The sequence below is a fragment of the Paralichthys olivaceus genome, chromosome 19, assembly GCF_024713975.1.
Source record: "Paralichthys olivaceus isolate ysfri-2021 chromosome 19, ASM2471397v2, whole genome shotgun sequence".
Taxonomy (NCBI): Eukaryota; Metazoa; Chordata; class Actinopteri; order Pleuronectiformes; family Paralichthyidae; genus Paralichthys; species Paralichthys olivaceus.
This window is the reverse complement of record NC_091111.1, coordinates 11,162,126-11,182,489: the sequence shown is the minus strand read 5'-3', so window position 1 is coordinate 11,182,489 and position 20,364 is coordinate 11,162,126. Positions and strand designations below refer to the sequence as shown.

General features: G+C 39.0%; 1 protein-coding gene across 4 annotated transcripts; it reads left to right on the top strand.

Moving 5' to 3' along the window:
• Nucleotides 1-3,206: 3,206 nt before the first annotated feature.
• Nucleotides 3,207-20,185, top strand: ptk2bb (protein tyrosine kinase 2 beta, b). 4 transcript variants are annotated; one of them, XM_069514802.1, is made up of 31 exons: nt 3,207-3,345; nt 8,800-9,035; nt 9,379-9,557; nt 9,676-9,763; nt 9,985-10,064; nt 10,305-10,367; nt 10,574-10,628; nt 10,721-10,861; nt 10,994-11,068; nt 11,520-11,621; nt 11,708-11,825; nt 11,944-11,980; nt 12,167-12,198; nt 12,325-12,369; nt 12,454-12,548; nt 13,084-13,165; nt 13,252-13,352; nt 13,561-13,676; nt 14,096-14,196; nt 14,451-14,540; nt 15,328-15,532; nt 16,247-16,355; nt 16,509-16,568; nt 16,659-16,781; nt 16,967-17,119; nt 17,360-17,395; nt 18,116-18,140; nt 18,270-18,304; nt 18,500-18,634; nt 18,760-18,840; nt 19,300-20,185. In XM_069514802.1, the coding sequence occupies exons 2-31, from the start codon at nt 8,838-8,840 to the stop codon at nt 19,513-19,515; spliced, it is 2,976 nt and encodes a 991-aa protein (XP_069370903.1). In that variant the 5' UTR covers nt 3,207-3,345; nt 8,800-8,837; the 3' UTR covers nt 19,516-20,185. The 4 variants fall into 4 exon arrangements, with proteins under 4 accessions (XP_069370903.1, XP_069370900.1, XP_069370902.1 ...); XM_069514799.1 differs by having other exon boundaries at nt 12,451-12,548; XM_069514801.1 differs by lacking the exon at nt 3,207-3,345 and adding an exon at nt 6,399-6,422 and having other exon boundaries at nt 12,451-12,548.
• The last annotated feature ends 179 nt before the right edge of the window (nt 20,186-20,364 follow it).

Sequence of the window (20,364 nt, the reverse complement as noted above, 5' to 3'; positions counted from 1 at the left end):
TACTAAGAAACTGTGTTGCCAAAATAGCCCTCCAATGTCCATAAACTATTAAGAGACATATATGTTATACATCAGTGGCTGAGTGCACAGTGTCTCTTTGTGGCTAACTGTCTCTGTGTTGACATTTTGTGTCACTTTGTGGTTTTTGCATCTCTTTATGTAAATCTTTGTGGCTGTTTTGTGTCTCTTTGGATTCTGTGTCTTTCTGTATTTTGAGTCTCTGGATTCATTTGTGTTTTCATCTTTGAAGTCGTTTTTTGCATCTTAATGCAGTAGCTTTGTGTCAATTTGTGTTCTTTGTAGTCATTTTGAGTCTCTAACTAAAACATCTTTTTGAAGTCATTCTGAAAGTCTTTATGGGTGTTTTGTAAATTGATGTGGTTGTTTGGTGTCTCTTAATGGTCACTTGTGTCTCTCTATGGTCATTATTCATCTCTTTCAAGGTGTTTTGTGCCTCTTTGAGGTTGTTTTGCACATTGTAGTGGCATTTTTCTGTCTTTTTACAGTCATTTTGGATCTTTCATTAGTTGTTTTGTCTCCTTGTGGTCATTTCTTGTCTCTTTATGTTTTTTTTACATCCCTTTGTTGTAACTCTGTGTGTCTGTGTGGACAGTTTGTGTCACTTTCTGGATTTTGTGCATCTCTTTATGGTAATTTGAATCACTAGTTGTTTTGAGCTGCCTCATGGTGTTTTTTTTGTCTCTTTATATTCATTTTGCATCTTTTTGCAGTTGTATTTTGAGTCTCTGAATGTATTTCACGTTAATTTAAGTTTGTTTTGTGTCCAGTTATGGATATATTTTGTCTTTATGGTTGTTCTGTGTCTCTTTGTGGTCATTTTCTTGTGTTTTATGTTTGTTTAATTCTCTTTATAGCTCTTTTGAGTCTTTTTTAAGTTGTTTAGTGTCTCCTAGTGATTACATTTAGCCTCTTTATGGTCATTTTGCATCTCTTTGCAGTTGTTTTTTGTCTCTTTGAGGTCGTTTTGCATCTCTTAGTAATTGTTAAGTGTCTCTTTGTGGTCGTTTTGTTTCTGTGTGAGTGTCTGTGGTGGTTTGGAATTGTCTCTTTGAAGTCATTTTGCATCTCTCAGTAGTTGATTGATGGACTTCAAAGCAAGAAGCAGTTATTAAAAAAGAGGCCGCCCCACCTCCAACACACCCTGGGACTGTACCTAATATGGCCCCTCTGCAACATTTTCAACAGACATAAAGTTTAAATGTTACCACCAGCATTAAGTTATAATCTGTCTTTCCAATAATCTTAAACTAAATATTCATTGATTTCTACACTTTGATAGACTGATAGATTTCTTGTCCCTTTGCTGTAGCATCCAGTAGTGCTTCGCATGGCAGAGAGTTTGGCATAGCTGTGAGGAACAGTGACAGCTGTCGTGAGGTTCAAGTCTGGGTCAGAACAAGTCCAAACCACACCCTCCATCCAGCAAACCACAGCGGTCAGTGTCAAGGGCAAGAATCCACAACAGGTGCCCGTCAAGCTGGGATTTGTGTGCATTCAGACAGTAGCAGGCACAGACGCGCCAAGCTTTCACTGTTGCAATGGTTTCACTGTTCACTGGTGATCATTAACACCCCCCCCCCCAATGTTCCCCTTCACTTGTGCCCACGCTGGGTGCCACCGCCTCCCTGTGTGGAGCTGTGTCAGTACTCAGCAGCAGAACCTCGGGGCTCACAGGTGGCTGTGTGACACATGCTCGTACAAAGTGCTCTGCTCTCCGGGGAGTCTGAGGTGTTGAGGGAAAAGTATCAGCTATGTGATGGCAGTGAGCAGCAAAAGAGCCAACAATACCATTTTAGTTATTCTAGTCTTCATGTCATTGTGGGCGTATAATGTGATGATAGAATGAAAAAAACATTCAAGCAATAAAAAGCTGTTCACTTCTGTTGCTCCTTGACATTTTTTTCTAACAGTTTATTTTTTAAGCTGATCCTGAACTAAAACTACATATTTCATTTCAGCTGTATTTTTTTCATGTTGGAATGACAGTTGATCATAAACCTTAAATTACAGAGCAAATAGGCTTATTGATTCAGAGAGTACTTCCTCTGTGTACTGCTGGAAATTGGGTACTACAAAAAAATGTGTGTTTCAATACACTGTCAACAAAAATATTTGTGTCTAACTGTAAACTTGGATACATCTAATTATGTGTTAATTTATTTTTGAATAAAATAAACTTTTAAACTGTATTTAATCTGTTCTGGGACTATATGCAAAAAGTTTTAGATTAATAAATACGTCAATTAGTGGATAACAAAGAAACATGTGGTGTGCTGAAGGATCATTTTAAACTTAGAAGTAAAACAACCTACTCTTGACTTTTAAAAAGTAACAGACTAAAAAAAAGATCTCAAACCAAACCTCAGTGCATAACTGCTACGTTTAGTGTCTATCTGAGTCAGTGGAGCAACTGTAACTGTTTAAATTCAAAACATGACAGAAACGATATGGATTTTCTGTTGTTACAGATGTTTGTCAGCTGGGAACAAATTCAAATGTTTGTTAGTCTCCCCTCGGTTTGCTCTGCCGTGGGTTGTTGTAGGAGGGTAGTGGTGGACTTTGCACCACAGGCCGGTGTCCTGTCCCTAATCATCCGATACACCCACCTACTATCCCCTGACTTTTATTGTGTTCTTTTTGTATTCTCTGTCATGAGTCTACAATGATAATAATAATAATAATCTTCTGTCTATTGATCCACTTGCCATCTGCCATAGAGAGCAACATCTCATCTGTTTGTTTTAAAAAGATGCACTTCTTTTTCAGCTCTTTACTATATATATTTATATATAAACTCTACATGAACATACCTGGAATGTATGAGTTGAACTCAGTTTGGCACTTTGGCTTTTACAGGCAATTAATCACTCTAGATTTTATTTTAGCTTGTCGCGCCATCTGCTGTTTAAATGATGCAATTACACTCTTCAACAGCCCCGCTTCTGGCTGAGGACAGGGAAGAGAACACATTTTCGCCATTTTCGAAAATTGTGGAGTAAAAGCTGACAGAAAATGAAAATTCCAACATTGAAAGTGTTATTAAGAATGATCTGTATTTCTTTAATTCAAAACAGTTTTTTTTACCACATATTAAAAATAATCAAAGTTTTGATATTTACCACAACGTCTCAAAAACATCTGAGGCTGGTGCAATAAGGAAGTGGGCTCACCTTCCTGCAGCAGACCGCAGAGGTGAGGGAGTGGCCATCACCTGCCACACTCTTTCCCAACCAACACACTAAGACACTGTGGGGCCTGCTCTCCTCGTGTGGAATAACACTTTCTGTCAGGCTGTAAACGCTGGAGGAATCCAACTATAATCAGGTAAGAGTCAACTATATGTAAAGTTCAATGTTTATTCCAGCATAGAGGGGTTTATCCTGGAGTGAGATGAGGTTGTACTGATTTACTGAAGCCCTGACGTAGCTCCTGAAGGCCCACATTTCTAAAAGAAACCATGAAACAAACAGATAATCCTGCTTCCGTTAGTTTAAACTTCCTGACTTTTGCTTTGTTTCATCACAGACAAAGTGTATTTTTCATTCTTTACCTCCTGTTGTTGTTTGCGGGGCAGTGCAGGCTGGGAAACGTGGCTCTGCAGCTTGAATAATTGCATTATTGTTTGTTTTTTCCTCTCCTGACTGTTATGAATAGATTTTTAGGAGCACAGTGTGAAGCCATTTCTCACAGAGAGAGATAGAGAGAAACTTTGTTCATTATCACAGCATGTCTGTGCAGGTGAGGCAGCAGCCAGCCACATTCCAGTGCCTGGGGTCATGACGTTGCTACAAGACCCTCAGCACGGCACTGTGTGGAGGGGAAATGTGTCAGTGTCTGTCTGTGTTGCACCCAGGCTTCACTATGGAGCGCTTGTATAATCTAAAGCATGAGTTTAGTCTTTTTTAAAGGACTGAAGTTGCTTTTTCACCTGTTAATATTGGAAGTTGCTTTTTGCACCTCATTTCCTCAAATCACCTTTAAAAGCAAATAAGACCCTTTGGCGTGATGAGATTTCTGATGTCTTTCTGTAATGGCATTAGTCAGAGTCACCATGTCATGATACTGTCAGGAGGTGCAGGTCATGACAGGGTCTTGCAAAGACTGACAGTGTCTCTCATAATGCATCACTGAGCAGTTTGTTTAAAAAGATCGTAATATATATCAGGTAATATTCATAAATCTTAGAGTATGAACATGTCTGATTTGTTTCCACTTTACTAGTCTCTGGGAAATCAAGGAAAAAAGTGAAAAGTGAAAAATGAATCATGGACCCTGACCCCTGATCTGGATCCCATACCACAGCTTTCCACAAGTTTCGTTGTAATCCGTCCAGTCATTTTTGCATAATCCTGCTGACTAACTGACAAAGGAACGGAACTTCCTTTGTGGAGATAACAATCTGGATTCACTCTGGATTCAAATATGTTTTTATTGAGCGGGATATTTTACCATAGAAAAACATTCCTGTTTCTAAATGTTCTCAAACTTTGTTTTCCATTTCTGGAATTCTGCTCGACTTTGTGAAACTCATACGCAAAATTGTTTTAGTTGTGAGATATTTTGGCATCGAGAGCAATGCGTAATTTCATGCCTCCTTTTGTGCACATCGATCAAAATAAATAAACTAGAATATCACTCAGAGAGTTCACACCCCCTCCAAGGCCCCACAGTGCACAAATCCAGGTTTGTATTTGGATCTGCACCAAATTGCTCATAAATATCAGTATCAGTTTATCAAGATCCATGTATTAGTCAGGACCACATCCTTCCACCAAGTTTCTGTCTAGTACTTTTCATGTAATCCTGCTAACTAAGAGTTAAAGACAGTGGGATTTGTTACTACACAACACACAGTATTATGAAATGACTCCAGTCTTCCTGTGCAGCCTCCTCAGCTCTCTCAGGTGCAGCCTTGTTGTTGCCTCTCTGCCAACTCCTGAGGAATTTCATCCTCATTCGTCACAATCTCTCCCCCCAGTCAGTGTCCGTCATTCACCCTCTGACACAGCACCTGGAAACACTGTGCGTCTGGAAGTATAGAATAAAGAGGAGTAACTTTTTCTCGATACATTTTCTCGATCTGAATATTTCTGTGTTTTTGCAGCACTTGTTTTGTTCCCTCTGCCTCGGTCACTGATTCTGATACAATCTCCCTCGGGAACAGTTGTTACCATAACAACTCAAGTGCCAGCATGACAGTGTGCGAGAGAAGCAGCAACACCGTGTGCCTGGAAAGTGTCGTTTTGTTCGCCTTAAAAAAAAAAAACTCAGACAGAAGAAAGGACTTCACGTCTGTCAGTGAGTTTTAATTGGAGGCTTTTTTTGTCCTCTTATTGTCTCGGCGTCTGAGAGTTGTTTACTTTTTTGTCTGAGAGCTCTTCTTGTCAAGACTGTCCTGTTTCTAAAGAGAGCTGCACGGTCTTGTCCGACAAAATTACAGCATGAGCACGACTTGATTTACTTGAACAAGCTCAGCAGCTTATTCACCAGATGAAATGATTCCATTCGAAACACAAACACCTGCTCTGGCTAGTGTTTGAAAAATGGACTTTGACAATCACGGCACTTTTCCTACGAATTCGCCAAACTCCTCAAACTCCTCAAACATTAAAGGTCTCAAGTAAACCCAAGCAGCAAAGAGAAAACCTAAGATAATCATTTATCGATCCTTATGGGGGAAATTCAGGTTTTCAGCCTAATTCCAGACTTAATACAGGGGAAAAAAGAATTGGATAAAATTGAATAAAACTAATTAGACACAGACCACAAGAATTACAGTGTTAGATGTTAGATATGTGATTAATAATAAGTAAACATTCGACAAGTTTGTTATTTATTGTAGGGCTGCAAAAGTTATTTTCTTTCCTGATTCATTACTTTCACAATTCATTACTTAGCCTAATTGTTTAATTGACAAAATGTCGAAAAATAATTAAAAGTTTCCGATGTTTTTTCAAAAACGTGTAAGGTGGCGTTTGTTCGACCAAAAATCCAATGAGATTTAGAGAAGAAGGAACATAACTGTTGATTGAATAACGAAATATTTGCTTATACATTTTCTGTCAATCAACTAATTGATGAATCAACAAGAGACATGTTTGCATAGATACCAATATCCGACTATTGACTTTATTGTGAATAATACATCGTTCAGATTCTGATGTTTACATGAGTTGCTCTGAGAACATTTCATTCATGTTGACATGTTACAGAGCGAAGTCTGATTACAAGTCAATAACATTACATCCTGCTGCTTGTTTACATGCATCATCAAAAATTTGGTAATGTCGCTAGGTTGATGTAGCAAGATGTTGTGAAATTGCGGTTAAGACTTCTGCATGTCTACATAATGTGACTCAGGTTGGAATACTCCACGTCGTTCTGAGCTTTTACGGGTTAAGGTAATCTGTTTCATATAATCTGTTCAGATGGGTTTGTCTTATTCAGACTATTGTCTTAATCATGTTAATATTGGAATATTGGTGTCGATGTAAATGTGTAGTTTTAGCAGTTAACATGCAGCACTTGCCTCCATATTGAGATGTACTATCTATGTCCCATTGTTCTGTATTTTAGTGTTTAACTGTTAAACACTAAAACTACACAAAAAAAGTCTCACATACTTGTTACCTGAACTAGATGAGAGGTCACAGACTCAACTTTACAACACAACCTATGGTGTCTTTCATCACTTTAGACTTGTTCTTTCAGTTCACCCCCCAGACTTTTACATCATTAACAATTTCATCTAAAAACACTTCGCTATCTATATAACAGCCCTTTTCTTGGTTGTATTATTACCATAGAGCTCCATATTCATCTTTTTCTGTCTTGCACCATTTCCCTTAGAGATCAGAATATTTTGGGCTGTGTATGTGTCGTTATATTTCCTCCTTGTTTCTACCACGCTAGTCCAGAAATGTGTTTGAGTCCTCCGCATACTGTAAATCCACTTTAACCTCAAACGTCCCCCTCTACCTCTGTCAGAACTCCCACACCCTGATGAGTGTGCAACATGCAAACCATGCTGCGCACTCATCTTCTTTCTCTTTTCCTTTCTCACTGCACACGCACACACACACACACACACACACACACACACACACACACACACATACCCAGACGCGGCCCTGCTGGGGAATTCATGGCCTCAGGCTAACAAAACAAAGCGGCATCCAACTGTGGAAAAGCCCTGAGAGAAACCAGCCCAGCTCAGCTCCCTCGCAGTGGACGAACAGCGCGGAGATTCGTTTATGAGAAAAACATGTTATGACAGTTTAACTGCCGGACGCTGCTGTGAGGTGGGTGAGTGGGAGAGATCGCCTAATGAGGTGTGTTGTCAGGGTAGTTTGCTGAGTCAACATGTAGTCAGGCTTTTGATTGACAGAACAGAAAAAAATCACACGAGTGGTGCAGAGTGAGGATTACTGGATTTATGGGTTTGGCGGTAGAGAGCATGTTTCGTGATTTTGAATTTGAAGGCTTCGGTTTGTGATCAGTCATCAAGTTCTGTCGGTGTGTCTGCAGGTTTTTCACCTTTCTTGAAGTCGTGAAACATCCGTGTCCAGGTGTGCTGTTGTGGCTGTGATCGTTGTTGGCTTTGAGCTGAAGTTTGAGTCTTTCCATTATATTCATCTGATATCATGTTTGTTTAAACCTGAGTGGCTGGAGCACAATAACCTGTTGATGGAAACAGGGGAAACATCTTGGTTGTCTCCGTCCAAATTTAACAAAATCCACTTGCTAGCTCATTTCAAACTATCCAACAATTATATTTTGTTAAGTTAACCCATAACAAGAACTAACCATCACCATAAAACTACAAATTTACACTTACATTTCGTACATGTAATGAAACAAAGATATGCAGTATCAAATTGTGAATGTTAGAGGTGTTGTTAGGTGGACATCACAGGCTGTAAAAAAATTAAATTTACGCCATTACAGCTCCCCGTGTAGTATAAGTCATAAACCCTGCCTCCTACATGTTAGTGGATGGGACGAAGACCAAACTAAAAAAGTCAAACTGCAGGTCAAAAATAAGGGTTTCTGTAATTTTACGTTGTTCTTATCAAACTGATTGATGGAGGTTCAAGTGCTATTATCTCTGGTTAGTTTGGTTTTTATTTAGTTTTGTTTATTAGCTTAGATTGACAGCAGTTTGACGATTGAAACTTGTATTGATAGATTATTTTCATTTGACTCTAGGTTCAAAAGTGAATATGTATTTCCCAAAATATCAAATTATTTCTAAAATAGTACAGAATCCGTCCATTGAAGTTTTAACTCACTGTTACATGTAAGACAAATCAACATGATTTGCCTAAAGGCTCAGAGCTAAGATGCTTCTACGTGTGTTGGTTAGTTCTGTCCGTCATTGTTTGTTATCTATAGTTTCCTGTAGTTTCCCACAGACCATCACTCCCACGTTGTGTTATCAACATGAATTCGACTTGAAATGATTTTAAAATGTTCCAGATGATACAAGTCTCTACACTGTCACAGTTTTGTTGTATGAATCACACCGGCCCTCGCTTGAAATCACGGTGAGGAAAGAATGTAATCGGCCAATCTCAGAATCAAATAATGTGAGTCAGACACCACATGGAACCAGATCACAGCATTAATGTGAAGCATGGTATGAGTAAAGTACTACGCTGCAGCAAGTCACAGAACAGTGTGTGCTCTGGTGCTGAAGACAAAGTCGTGTCATCACAGGCCTTCAATTGATATTCACATTATGTCTAAATTCAATAGTTTTCCTTTGTCTGTAACAAGGATGTTGTGGATATGATGGTGACAACCCAACCGTGACAATGTACGAGGTGATGTCCGGAGATACCCTGTCCTGGAAGGTGCCCAGTCCCAGACAAAGCACCGTTGAGTCCAGCCCCGAGTCGCACTTCACGGGGGACGGAGGACCCACCAAGATCCTCAAAGTTTGCTTCTGCATCAACAACAACCTGGGCAAGAACTTCAAGCTGGTGAAATGTGACAGCTCCTGGCAAATCAGGGTGAGAGAAATGTGCAAAATATGGGGATGTGAGTCAACGTGTCAGAAGACTGTGATGAAGAGGGAAAGTTTGTTTGTCTTCTGATAACAAATCAAAGTTGATCAGACAGTTTTGAATAATGTAGTATTTATTTATACCTCAGCTGGAGATTATGTTTTTTTTGGCTTTAATAAAATGTACAAAAATTGATAAATACCTTTTACTACTTTCAAATAATCATAATCTCTCATGCAGAGTTAGCAACAGCCCACACACTCCTCCTACTCATTAAATCAAAGCAAGCGTCCAACATTAAGTATAATATTTGGAATGGTTGAATAAAAATCCATGGTCTTCCATTCAGGCGATCATTCGTTCGATTCTGGTGAGCGGCCGTCTTGGTCCGAACATCACTCATATAGCATGTTACGGCCTCCTGCTGAAACACTTGAAGTCTGAGGAACTTCACTGGCTGCATCCTGATCTGACTGTTGGGGAGGTAGAGCAGCGCTACGAGAACAATCATGCGGAGGCAGAGTGGAGGTACGCGTGTGTTTTTATCCACCATTTCTTTTTTTCTCTATCCAAAGCTTGGATGTGTGTTACGAGAGACGTTTGCCGTGTGTGACATTAAAGTGCTGCGTACTTTCTTTTCATACAGGTATGACCTTCGAATCAGATACATTCCTGTTAATTTCCTGGAAAAATTCCAAGATGACAGATCTACTTTGATTTATTTTTACCAACAGGTAACAAACTACAGTGTATGTTCTCTTTTAATGTTCTGTCTGGTATAGATCAATGGATATGTGATCAAAAGTCACACTGACAGAAAAAAAGCAGATGTTCAGCAGAGACGAGACATTTTCCTTGTCTGGTTTTGTGTTGATAACATGTGTTTCAAATATATATATAACCAACATTCCTGGACTAAATATTTTTCTGATCCCTCTGTGCAACTATGTATCAGGTGCGTAGTGACTATATGCAGTATCATGCCAGTAAAGTGAGTGATGGGATGGCTCTGCAGCTCGGCTGTTTGGAGATCAGGTGAGTTCCTGCATTCCTCTCTGCATTCCTTTGCTCTCACAGGTTAAACTTTGCACTTCCATTTGTTTGAGCCTGGGGGGGAGGGGTCAAGTTAGCTGTATTCATAGTATATTTAATATCTTTGGAAGGATATAGATGAGATGATATTCCGACTGTTAGTATGTAGTAGTAGGTTATAAATACATTTAATGTTGAGAATGCACAAACTATCTCACCTGCTTTTTTTCCCTGTTTTTACAGGAGGTTTTATAAAGACATGAATGCGAAAGGTCTAGAAAAGAAGTCTAACTTTGAGCTGCTAGAGTAAGTTTTTATTTAACGTTGACTTTAAAACTTTCATTTTGATATGGTTGATTATATCATTTTACTGAAAATGAGCTTGATTTGATGAAATCCTCATTAAATCTGATCATGATAGAAATGCCTGGTAGCAACTTGACAACATATTTTGGACATGAAGAACGTTATCATGTGTGCGTCTTTAACTTTGTTTTTCTTTGCAAATGAAGAAAAGAAGTTGGACTGGACCTTTTCTTTCCTCAACAGCTGATTAACAGCATGAAGGTGAACTTTCCCAACCTTGAATGAAGTATAACTAACCAGATACTGACCATCCACAAATAATAACAAATCCAAATGTCTGTGTTGCGATTCAGCCAAAGCAGCTACGGAAGCTGATCCAGCAAACGTTTCAGCAGTTTGCGACCCTCAAGGAGGACGACTGCATGGTCAAGTTTTACGAGACCCTGAAAGAGTTTGTCAGCTATGACGAAGAGGTTTTCCCATGTGAACTAGTGGTGAGTGAAAACATGATTTCAGGATCTTGTTTTCTTTCTGGTCCCACCTCACTTCCAAGTCCACCTGGTCATGAACGTGTCATGAACATGCCACAGTGTGCTCGGCCCTAAATCCATCTCATTCATCAACAGCAAGGCTGGAGTCTGTCAGTGGAGCTGGTCGTCGGTGGGAGAGGAATTCGCCAGCGCACACAGAAGGATGCAGCGGTAAGCATGGTGAAGATTTAGGTATTTCCTGTGAGAGCACTTTGACCTTTAATCATACAGAACACTGTGATGTGTCTGTATATCTGATATGTTCAGCCTTGTTCGAGGGGTTTTGGGGAAATACGATTATTTGTTTTCTTCCAGAAAGTTAAACAAGAAGATTATCTCATGTCTGGATTTAAAAAACAAAGCTAGTTCCAGCATCCAGATAGTTTAGCTTAGCTTAGGGGGAAAAGGCTAGCCTGGCTTTTTCCGGGACAAGATGGCGACATTCGTGTCTGGGATATTGTGGCTTCATCTCTGGATAGTGGGAGGAAGTGGGAATGCATTGTACATTTTTATATACAGTTTATGATCTAAAAATATTTATCATTGTGTATCTCAACTATAATTCAGTTAAGCTTCATTTACTAAACTCAACATATTCCATTTCTTCTCTTTTGTGCCGTAGGCCGTGTTTCTTGCCGACTTCAAACAGATCAAGTCAGTTCAATGTATATCTCAAGGAGACGGCAAAGCTCTCCTGAACTTCGACATAGAGGGGGCCCGACAGGTGAGTACCACAACAACAGAATCATATATCATTACTCAACATTTCTCCGTTCTCATGCCCTTTTTTTTTTTCCTCCTCTCTGATAGCGACTATCGATCAACGTGGCCACGGTCCCTATGGCAGAGAACATGATAGACCTTATTGATGGGTACTGCCGCTTGGAAAGTGGCACAGATGAGTCTGTTATATCCAGACCAGGTAAAGGTGTGTACAACTGAGCTATTTCCTTTATGTTTTTTAAGACACATGTGACTATAACATTGTTGTTATAAATGTATGATTTGAAGCTAACTGGAACTGTCATAACTCATTTCTATCCTAGATGCTAATTCAGGTCCCCTGCCTGAGATTCCTACAGGGTGAGTGTTTTACAACTTGAAAAGATTGCTGCCCTGTCTCAGTCCAAGCTCTACTCATTCCCATTGGTTGTAAAATTATCGAAAAGTTATTTATTGATGTGAGGACCTGTTTTATTGAATCGTGGAGCCGTAACTTGAAAATGTATGACCAGGGCTTTCTTTCATTCTGTCTTTTCTGCCGAGCAGCAGAGACAGAGACTCGGCGAGATACAGTATGGGTGAGCTGACACTTTCTCTATTGTACCACACATCACACAGTCTTACGTTTTTTTTAATACCGAAAACAGTTTATTGAAGAATTTATAATCAACTCAAATTTTTTTAAATGTTGTTTGTATTTGCAGGGTCAGATATCTACTGTGAGATCCTCGATGAAAGGCCGAAATCAGGTTTGTCACAAGTTTGTTTTCATATCTTTTGAAGATCACGAATAAAGTCGTGTTTGAGCTTTGTTAAATCCTATTCTCTAGTAGTGAAGTATGGGATTGACCGAAATGACATCGTTCTCGGACGAATTCTCGGTGAGGGGTTTTTCGGGGAAGTCTACGACGGCGTTTACAAGAAGAATGTAAGTGTATCTTACTAACTATCCTGAGCTGATTTCAGACATGACATTTTGCGGAGTTCACCTTTCACATATGAAGAACGAAGCAGGAGATAGTCCGGGTCAGATGCCTTTACAATATCAGGAAAATATCTGGAAAATTTACACGAGGGGTGGTGCCTGGGTAGAGTGTTGAGGAGTTAAATTCCTCAGTGGAAATCACATGTTTTAGTTTACAGCACACATAACACTTTGGTCTGTGTCTTCTGTGTGTATAGCACCTCTTTTCTTCCAGTTTTACGTTCGTCACTGGGCTCACTCTGACTCTTTCAGACAAATCCGGTAAATGTCTGGAGCAACTGACTTTGCGTTCTTACACAAAGCCCCTCTGGAAAATGTCTGGACTTCAGTGCATGTCTGAAAGCAGCTTAATTGAGACTATATTCACTTCACAGAAACTTTAACAGGCTCAGTTGTGTACTCTGCTGTTTGCATAAATCCTCTTATTGATTTCCACTAAACAAAGGACTGTGTCTCTCTCTCTCTGTCGATCTAACAGAATGTAGAGAGGATCAATGTTGCAGTGAAAACCTGTAAAGACTGTTCACCCGATGTGATGGAGAAGTTCATGAGTGAAGCGGGTAATGAAGTAGAATACACCAGAATTACATTAATTCAAGGGGGTGACAATGATATTAAAATGTGTTCACTCTTATGTAATTGTCAGTAATAATGAAGAACCTGCAACATCCTCACATCGTCAAACTGATCGGAATCATCGAGGAGGATCCTGTGTGGATCGTCATGGAGCTCTATCAGTACGGAGAGGTTAGTGTCAGCCACGATGTTTATTTTAATTCAGTCTTAAAGGGATTGATTTGTTTAAGACACATCAACAAGACAATAAAATCTTCTGTTATGTCCAAAGGAAACATGAGTCCTGGTGATAATGGTGCAGTTACATCGATTTACTTGAGAGACAGAATCAGTGAGAATGAGCTACACTAAATTAAATTCCTGCCTGATGCTGTTGCAGCTGGGAAACTACCTGACTCAGAAGGAGAACGATCTGACAAACATGACCCTGGTGCTGTTCAGTCTGCAGATCTGCAAAGCCCTGGTCTACCTCTCAGGGGTCAATGTGGTTCACAGGTAAGAGAATACTTTTATCTTTATTCAGGGACACTGTCAGTACCATTTATTTACAGTAGTTAAATTACATTTTCATCTGGCAGTTTTAAAGTTATGGGATTTTCACAATAGTCTTGTTTTACTGCTATAAAACTGAAATTAACAAGAAGCTCTGTCTAATATTATTGACACTGATTTCAAACATGTTCTTTAAATGATTTTAATTCTGAAATCTGTTCATGTATCTTGTATTTACCAAGAGATTCTTTACAATGTTTAGTTAACAGAGATAAAAATAATAATTAAGATAAAGAATCTTTCTGTGTTTTGCAGTAACAGGTTCTTCTCTTGATTCTGCTTGTGTTATCTGCCTTCTTCATGTCTTATCTACATCATCTCCATCTATACCCAAGTTTAATTTGGCCCTTCTCCTCTCACAGAGACATTGCGGTCAGAAACGTGTTGGTTGCCAGTCAAGTCTGCGTGAAGCTCGGAGACTTTGGTCTGTCGAGGTACATCGAGGATGAAGAATATTACAAAGGTAACCGAGACAAACTTAGAGAATAAAGGCTGATTCAGTAGTTTTTATTGTTTGTTTCAGTACATCTCACACAATATATGTCAGATAAACCTGAAAAGTATATAAGAGAGAAATACTGTGTGCACATGGGAATTCACGTCATGTACAAAAACAAAACTGTCAAAAAAAACCAAGTAATTTTATCACCTCTGTTGGATAATGTTCTTGATATGTATATTCTCTGTCAAATAAAAACTTGTCCCATTTCTTTGCAGCGTCTGTTACTCGGTTGCCCATCAAGTGGATGGCCCCAGAGTCCATCAACTTCAGGCGTTTCACCACAGCCAGTGATGTCTGGATGTTTGGTGAGCCTCGCATGAACCTACAATAGCTCAGTGCTACACACACACACACACACACACACACACAGGGCAAAAGACAGGTGGCTCCAGCCCTGCATGATTTTATGACGTGGTGGCAATTATTTGAGTAAACAATCCAAATCAGCCTCTCGGGTCTTGACTTAAAGTAGATAAGGAGAAAAAGTAGAGATACAGATAATGTTCTGACTTTGAATGATGAAAATGTACATGTTATTAAAACTTATATAAATGATTCACTAGGTCCCCTGATAAAGGTGTGAATCCATGTTGTTTTACTATTTGAGTGATGAGTATAATCATCATAATAACTATGTTGATTCATTAATCATTTTATTTTTATTTTTCAAGCAAAAATTAAAAACATTTTTTTTCAACTTATTATCTCTGTAGCCAAGTGAATATCTTGGGTTTCAGAACTGGAAGAAAATGATTATCATAAAAAAAAAGTTTAAAGTCATCACGCTCGGCTTTAGTCATTTCCAGACTTAACAAATAATAGAGAGAATAATCACCAGATTGATCAATGATGAAAATAATAATGTGCCAAACTTGTTTGTTTACAACTTCATTACCAATAACAGGCCTCATTATGTATTTATGGATAAAAGCTTTTCATCAGCAAACAGAACTTCATACTGTTGCTCTGTCTTTCATAACTGGCTGATTTACATCTCAATTGGTTCAAACTTTCCTTTGTAGTCTTGTCACAGAATTTGGTGACTGAATTTATATCCAAGCATCTGTTGGTTGTGTGTTTGTTTCTCTGCAGCCGTGTGTGTGTGGGAGATAATGAGTCGCGGGCAGCAGCCGTTTTTCTGGCTGGAGAACAGAGACGTGATCAACCAACTGGAGCAGGGCATCAGGCTGCCCAAACCCGAGAACTGCCCCCCTGCCCTCTACTCACTCATGACCCGCTGCTGGTCCTACGACCCCGGAGAGAGACCCAGCTTCACCGAGCTGGTCGTCAAGATCAGGTTCGTCTGCGGTCGGTTTGACAAAGTGACTGAGTGCATGGAAACTAGCCCCAGATATTGAAGGTAGTTGGTTTCAGTGACATCGGGTCACAGTGTGATTTTGTGACTTACCGATTGTTCTCATTAGTGACGTGTGAAGAAATAACCCTGAGCACTTTTTTTTTATTAAGTTGCAGGGCCACCATATAAAAGCTTCACTAAGATGCAGATGAGATGTTAATGCACTTTTTATACAATTACTTTCTCAGTTTGTCTAAAATAAATCATGTTAGGTCCATTGAACACTGGTTTTTAAACCGTAATGATTAATATGAGATGTTCTATAGATCATTTAAAAAGTAATATTGAAGCTAATAAGTGTTCGGCGGTTTCATCCCGGGCTCTTCCAGTCTGCATTTGAAAGTGTCCTTAGCCAAGATGCTGAACAGTGTATGAATGTTGTCTGATATAAAAAGTGCAGTGTATAGAAGTGCTGTATTAATGTGTGTGTGAATGCGACTTTTCCTGTAAAGTGATTTAAGTGGTTAATATGACTGGAAAGGTTCTAAACACGGTCCATTCACCATTTGTAATGTATTAATATTTCAAATTAAAAATCAGCAGTGCCATGAATTCAGTCTATCCATTTGAAGTTAATTAATCCAGCAGGTTGTGACCTGATAAAACAGCCCTCAGTGTTTCTGCTGCTCTGAACTGTTTTCTCCGATCTGTCAGTGATGTCCACAAGATGGTGAAGGAGCAGGAAGTGGAGAGAGAGAGGGAACGAGCGCGCTCCACAAAATATTTTGATCCTAAGTTCATGTTAAATGAGCCTCCACCCAAGGTATGAAACTGTGTCCAATGCAGACACTGTTATAATAACAACTGTATTTATACAGCACTTTTCTTAACAACATTACAAGAAGAAATAAAACTCTCAAAAAGTGACAGAATAACCCACAATTCAAATTGAATGCATTTTAAATTTTTGCTTTAGCCCACGAGAATGAAACCAGGACGGTTTGGGAACACACTCAGTATCGGTCTGCACATTCAGGTACGTTAGTGAATGCAAGACACTTCCATAGATGGCAGTTTCCTTCAGGGTGACAGACTTTAAGAAGATGTTGTGTGTTTATCCGTGCAGCTGAATGAGGCCTTATGTGCCAGCTCGCCTGATCTGGCGAGTCCGTGTGAATATCAGTCCCCCGTCGACTCCATGAACACTCTGACGCTGCCGGTCAGGTCCCCTCGCCGTCGCAGCATGGGGGTAAGAAACACTCACATTAAAAGGTTGAAGGTTCTGTTTGTGTGTCAGATTTCTAACTGTACATAAACCTATAACACTAAACCACCACCTTCATTAAGTATAACCTCGTGCATCAGAAAATAAAATGTTAAATATTGTGTGGTATTAGCTCCCCTATGACATTTTCTTTGATCCTCTGATTACAGGAGAACGAGTTTCCCCGTTTGGAACCAAACAGCAAGGAGGACGCCCAGCGCCTGTGGCAGAGGGAGAAGAGGAGCATGCATGACACCCTCCGCCAGCAGAAAGCGCAGATGATGGAGGATGAAGTGTGGCTGCAGAAAAAGGAGAAACTCCTGGTGGGAAACAGAGCATCATTAACTTTTGTCAACCCCCTCTCTGTATCTCTGTATCCCCACGCTCCAGAAATCCACGTGGCCCTGGCGGCTAAATTTATTGCGGCAGCGTTAAACGATACCAACCTGCTCGTTCCTTCTCGATGCCTCGCTAGTTTTGAAATTAATGTCCCTCTGATAAAAGTTCCAAAGAGAAGGTCCACGTCCATAATCGGTAAAATGAACATGCATGTTCTTTTGCAGGACCCCATGGGACCAGATGATCCCACCAGCCCAGCGGTAGGTGACTGCAGCTATACACAATATGATTTCAATGATATTAAAGGAAGAATCAATTTTAGTTGAAATATTAACAATGATTTTTGGGTGAAGTTTTAAATACCGTGGTACTAACAGTACTTCTGGAATTTTCTTTGGTGGCATATTCATCTCATTTATTCCCAGTGACCAGGTGTACACGGGCTACAGCAGTTATTTAGTTTTCAAGACATTTTTTAGTTACAATGAAGTTAGAAAAAACTAAGTTGAATAAAACTTCTGCAAGAAACAACAGTTTTACATTAGTATATGATATCATTTATATTTGATATAAAACTTTTAAATATGAAAAGGTTTTTTTTCCTCTAGTGATAACAAAAAACATTTTTTTGCAACTTTCAAGTTACAAATGAACAACAAATCAGCGTTTTTTTATTTTTATTTTGAGGTGAGGTTTGTCAAACTCTGGGCATTCTGGGAAATGTAGAAATCTACATGGATAGATCAGAAACAATCAGAAATGTAAAAGGGTATTTGCAGTAAATTGACTGATAGACTGTTCCTTTAGGATTTTTATTCCTATATACATTTTTTATTGTGTGGAATCTATATAAAATCTGATAGCAAGTTAGTTCTTCCTTTATTTACTCAGATTATCTTTTTGCACCATTGTCTACATAACGTGAGCTGTCGATTTATTTTCTGGTCCTCATGGGATTTTTCTTTGTCATTTCTCATTAGTATGTTGAAGAGGACACATCAAATGGCAAGTGCTTAAAGAAATTTACAAATCCACGTTAAATGAATTCTGAAGACTGATTATCTCTCTCCTAATCCTCCTGTCTTTCTCTTCTTTCTGTCTGTCTCTTATAATGTTCATCTTTATGCCTCACAGCACCGCCAGAGAAGCCCCCACGGCTCACAGCGCAGGTAATTATATAATTCTTTATCATTAACTTTTAATCTCATTTATTAGGTTTGATTTCTATATAAAAAGAATTTATAATGAACTTTTTGAGACCTTTAAAAAAGTTTACCCCTGAGGTTGAAGTGCATTGATGTCACCTGTCACATGTCAAGTATTTGTAATAGTGTCCAGTTTAAACGCATTATACCCTTTTTTAGGCTGCGCCCACGGCTGAACTGGACCGCTCTGATGACAAAGTGTATAAATCCGTCATGGACGTGGTCAAAGTTGTCGTTCAACTCAAGAATGACATCACTGAACTGGGGTCAGATGAATACATCACCATTGTCAAGGTACAATTCTGTTTTTGCTTCATTTCTTTGCAGTTGATTTTTTATAGACATATCCAAGGATTATAAATTCTGCCCATCGTGACTTAATCATGTGATTCATTCTCTGCATTGATTTCTGCCCTCAGTCAGCAGGGATGGCTTTACGAGATCTGATTGGCAGTGTGGATGACATACTGCCCACCCTACACGAGTCTAACAGGACTGAGGTAAACTTTATCATCTGCTTCTTGTTTGCTCTATTTACTCATCTCTCCTCTTCCTGTGTTTCTTTCCTTCATGTTGGTCCTTTTGATTGTACCTGAAACTAAAAGTGGCAAGAAACCACTTCAAACAATTAAATGCAATGGATAAAAAACTACCCTTTAAAGGTTCAGTGTGTAGAATCTAGTGACATCTAGTGGTGAAGTTGCTTGTTGCACCTCACCTCACCCTCCTCTTACAAAAACATGACCTGAGTATTTTATAGTCAATCTCTGCCAATAGATCCCTTTCACTTAAATAGTACATACTGGACCTTCAATATTTGTATTTCTGATTCACTGAAACACACTTTTATCAATTTATAGGGTATAGAAATGTATAATACAATTCAATTAACTGCAGCTAATATGCTCTAAAGGTGGGAAAACTGGTGTAACTCCACTGTGTTTTTACCGTTGCCGCAGATCGAGGGCACCCAGAAGCTGCTGAACAACGACATGGCGGAGCTGATCAGTAAGATGCGTCTGGCCCAGCAGAACGCCATCACCTCTTTGAAGGAGGAGTGTAAGAAACAGTTGCTGGCTGCAGCACACACTCTGGCTATGGACAGCAAGAACATGTTGGATGCCGTGGACCAGGCAAGAGTCAGGGCCAACTTAGCCAAGCCAGTGGCCCCCTAGTGGACTGTAAAACCTTCTCGTTCAGTTTAAATCAGACTCTCTTTTAACCTGTCAGACATTTGCACACAGTCAAACATTTCCTTTTTGATGAAATCTGCCTTTCGCAGTTCTCTCATTCATCATACTGTAAATGTATGTTGTTGAATTTAAATGTATAGTGGTAGAACGTGGGCTAACTTTGAGTGTATATATTGAAATGGGTGATTTATAGGGTAGTCTACAGGCGCTATATTTTGGATACAGTCAGTTCTGGCAAACGTTATTTTAAACTATAATTGTTTGTGTCTGGTGAGTTATTGATTTAATTGCTCGCTCAGAAATTGAAACATCCTTGTAAATATAAAACACGTCTTCTGAAATATACTGTAGTTTTTAATGTTTTACTCTTTTAAAGATAGATGTTAATAGCTGCATGTGTGAAGAGTAAAGATAAAGAGACAAAAGGTTTGTCAGCTCGATGTGTCTCGACTCATCATTTTGAAATCATGACCATTTTATATATATATATATATATGTAAATTATGTTGAAGACTTGAATAATGATTTGTCAAATGAACATTATGCTCAACTTGAAATATCAAGTCTTAATATTACACCATTAAAACATATCAGAAAATATGAAATTCTAGCACATAATTCAAATGATATAAAATAAATATAATGATATATACTGCTGTACTTCAATGTCTGTTCATTGTATCAAGTATTTAATTCAGAAAGGTTTGCATTCATTATCTTTCTGTGCTTATTTGGATCAACTGGAATTAGTTTTTATGAATAACAGATTAAGAACAGCTCAAAACAAACAGAATTTATTATAAGCACTGACTTAGTCTTCGCTTCAAACTA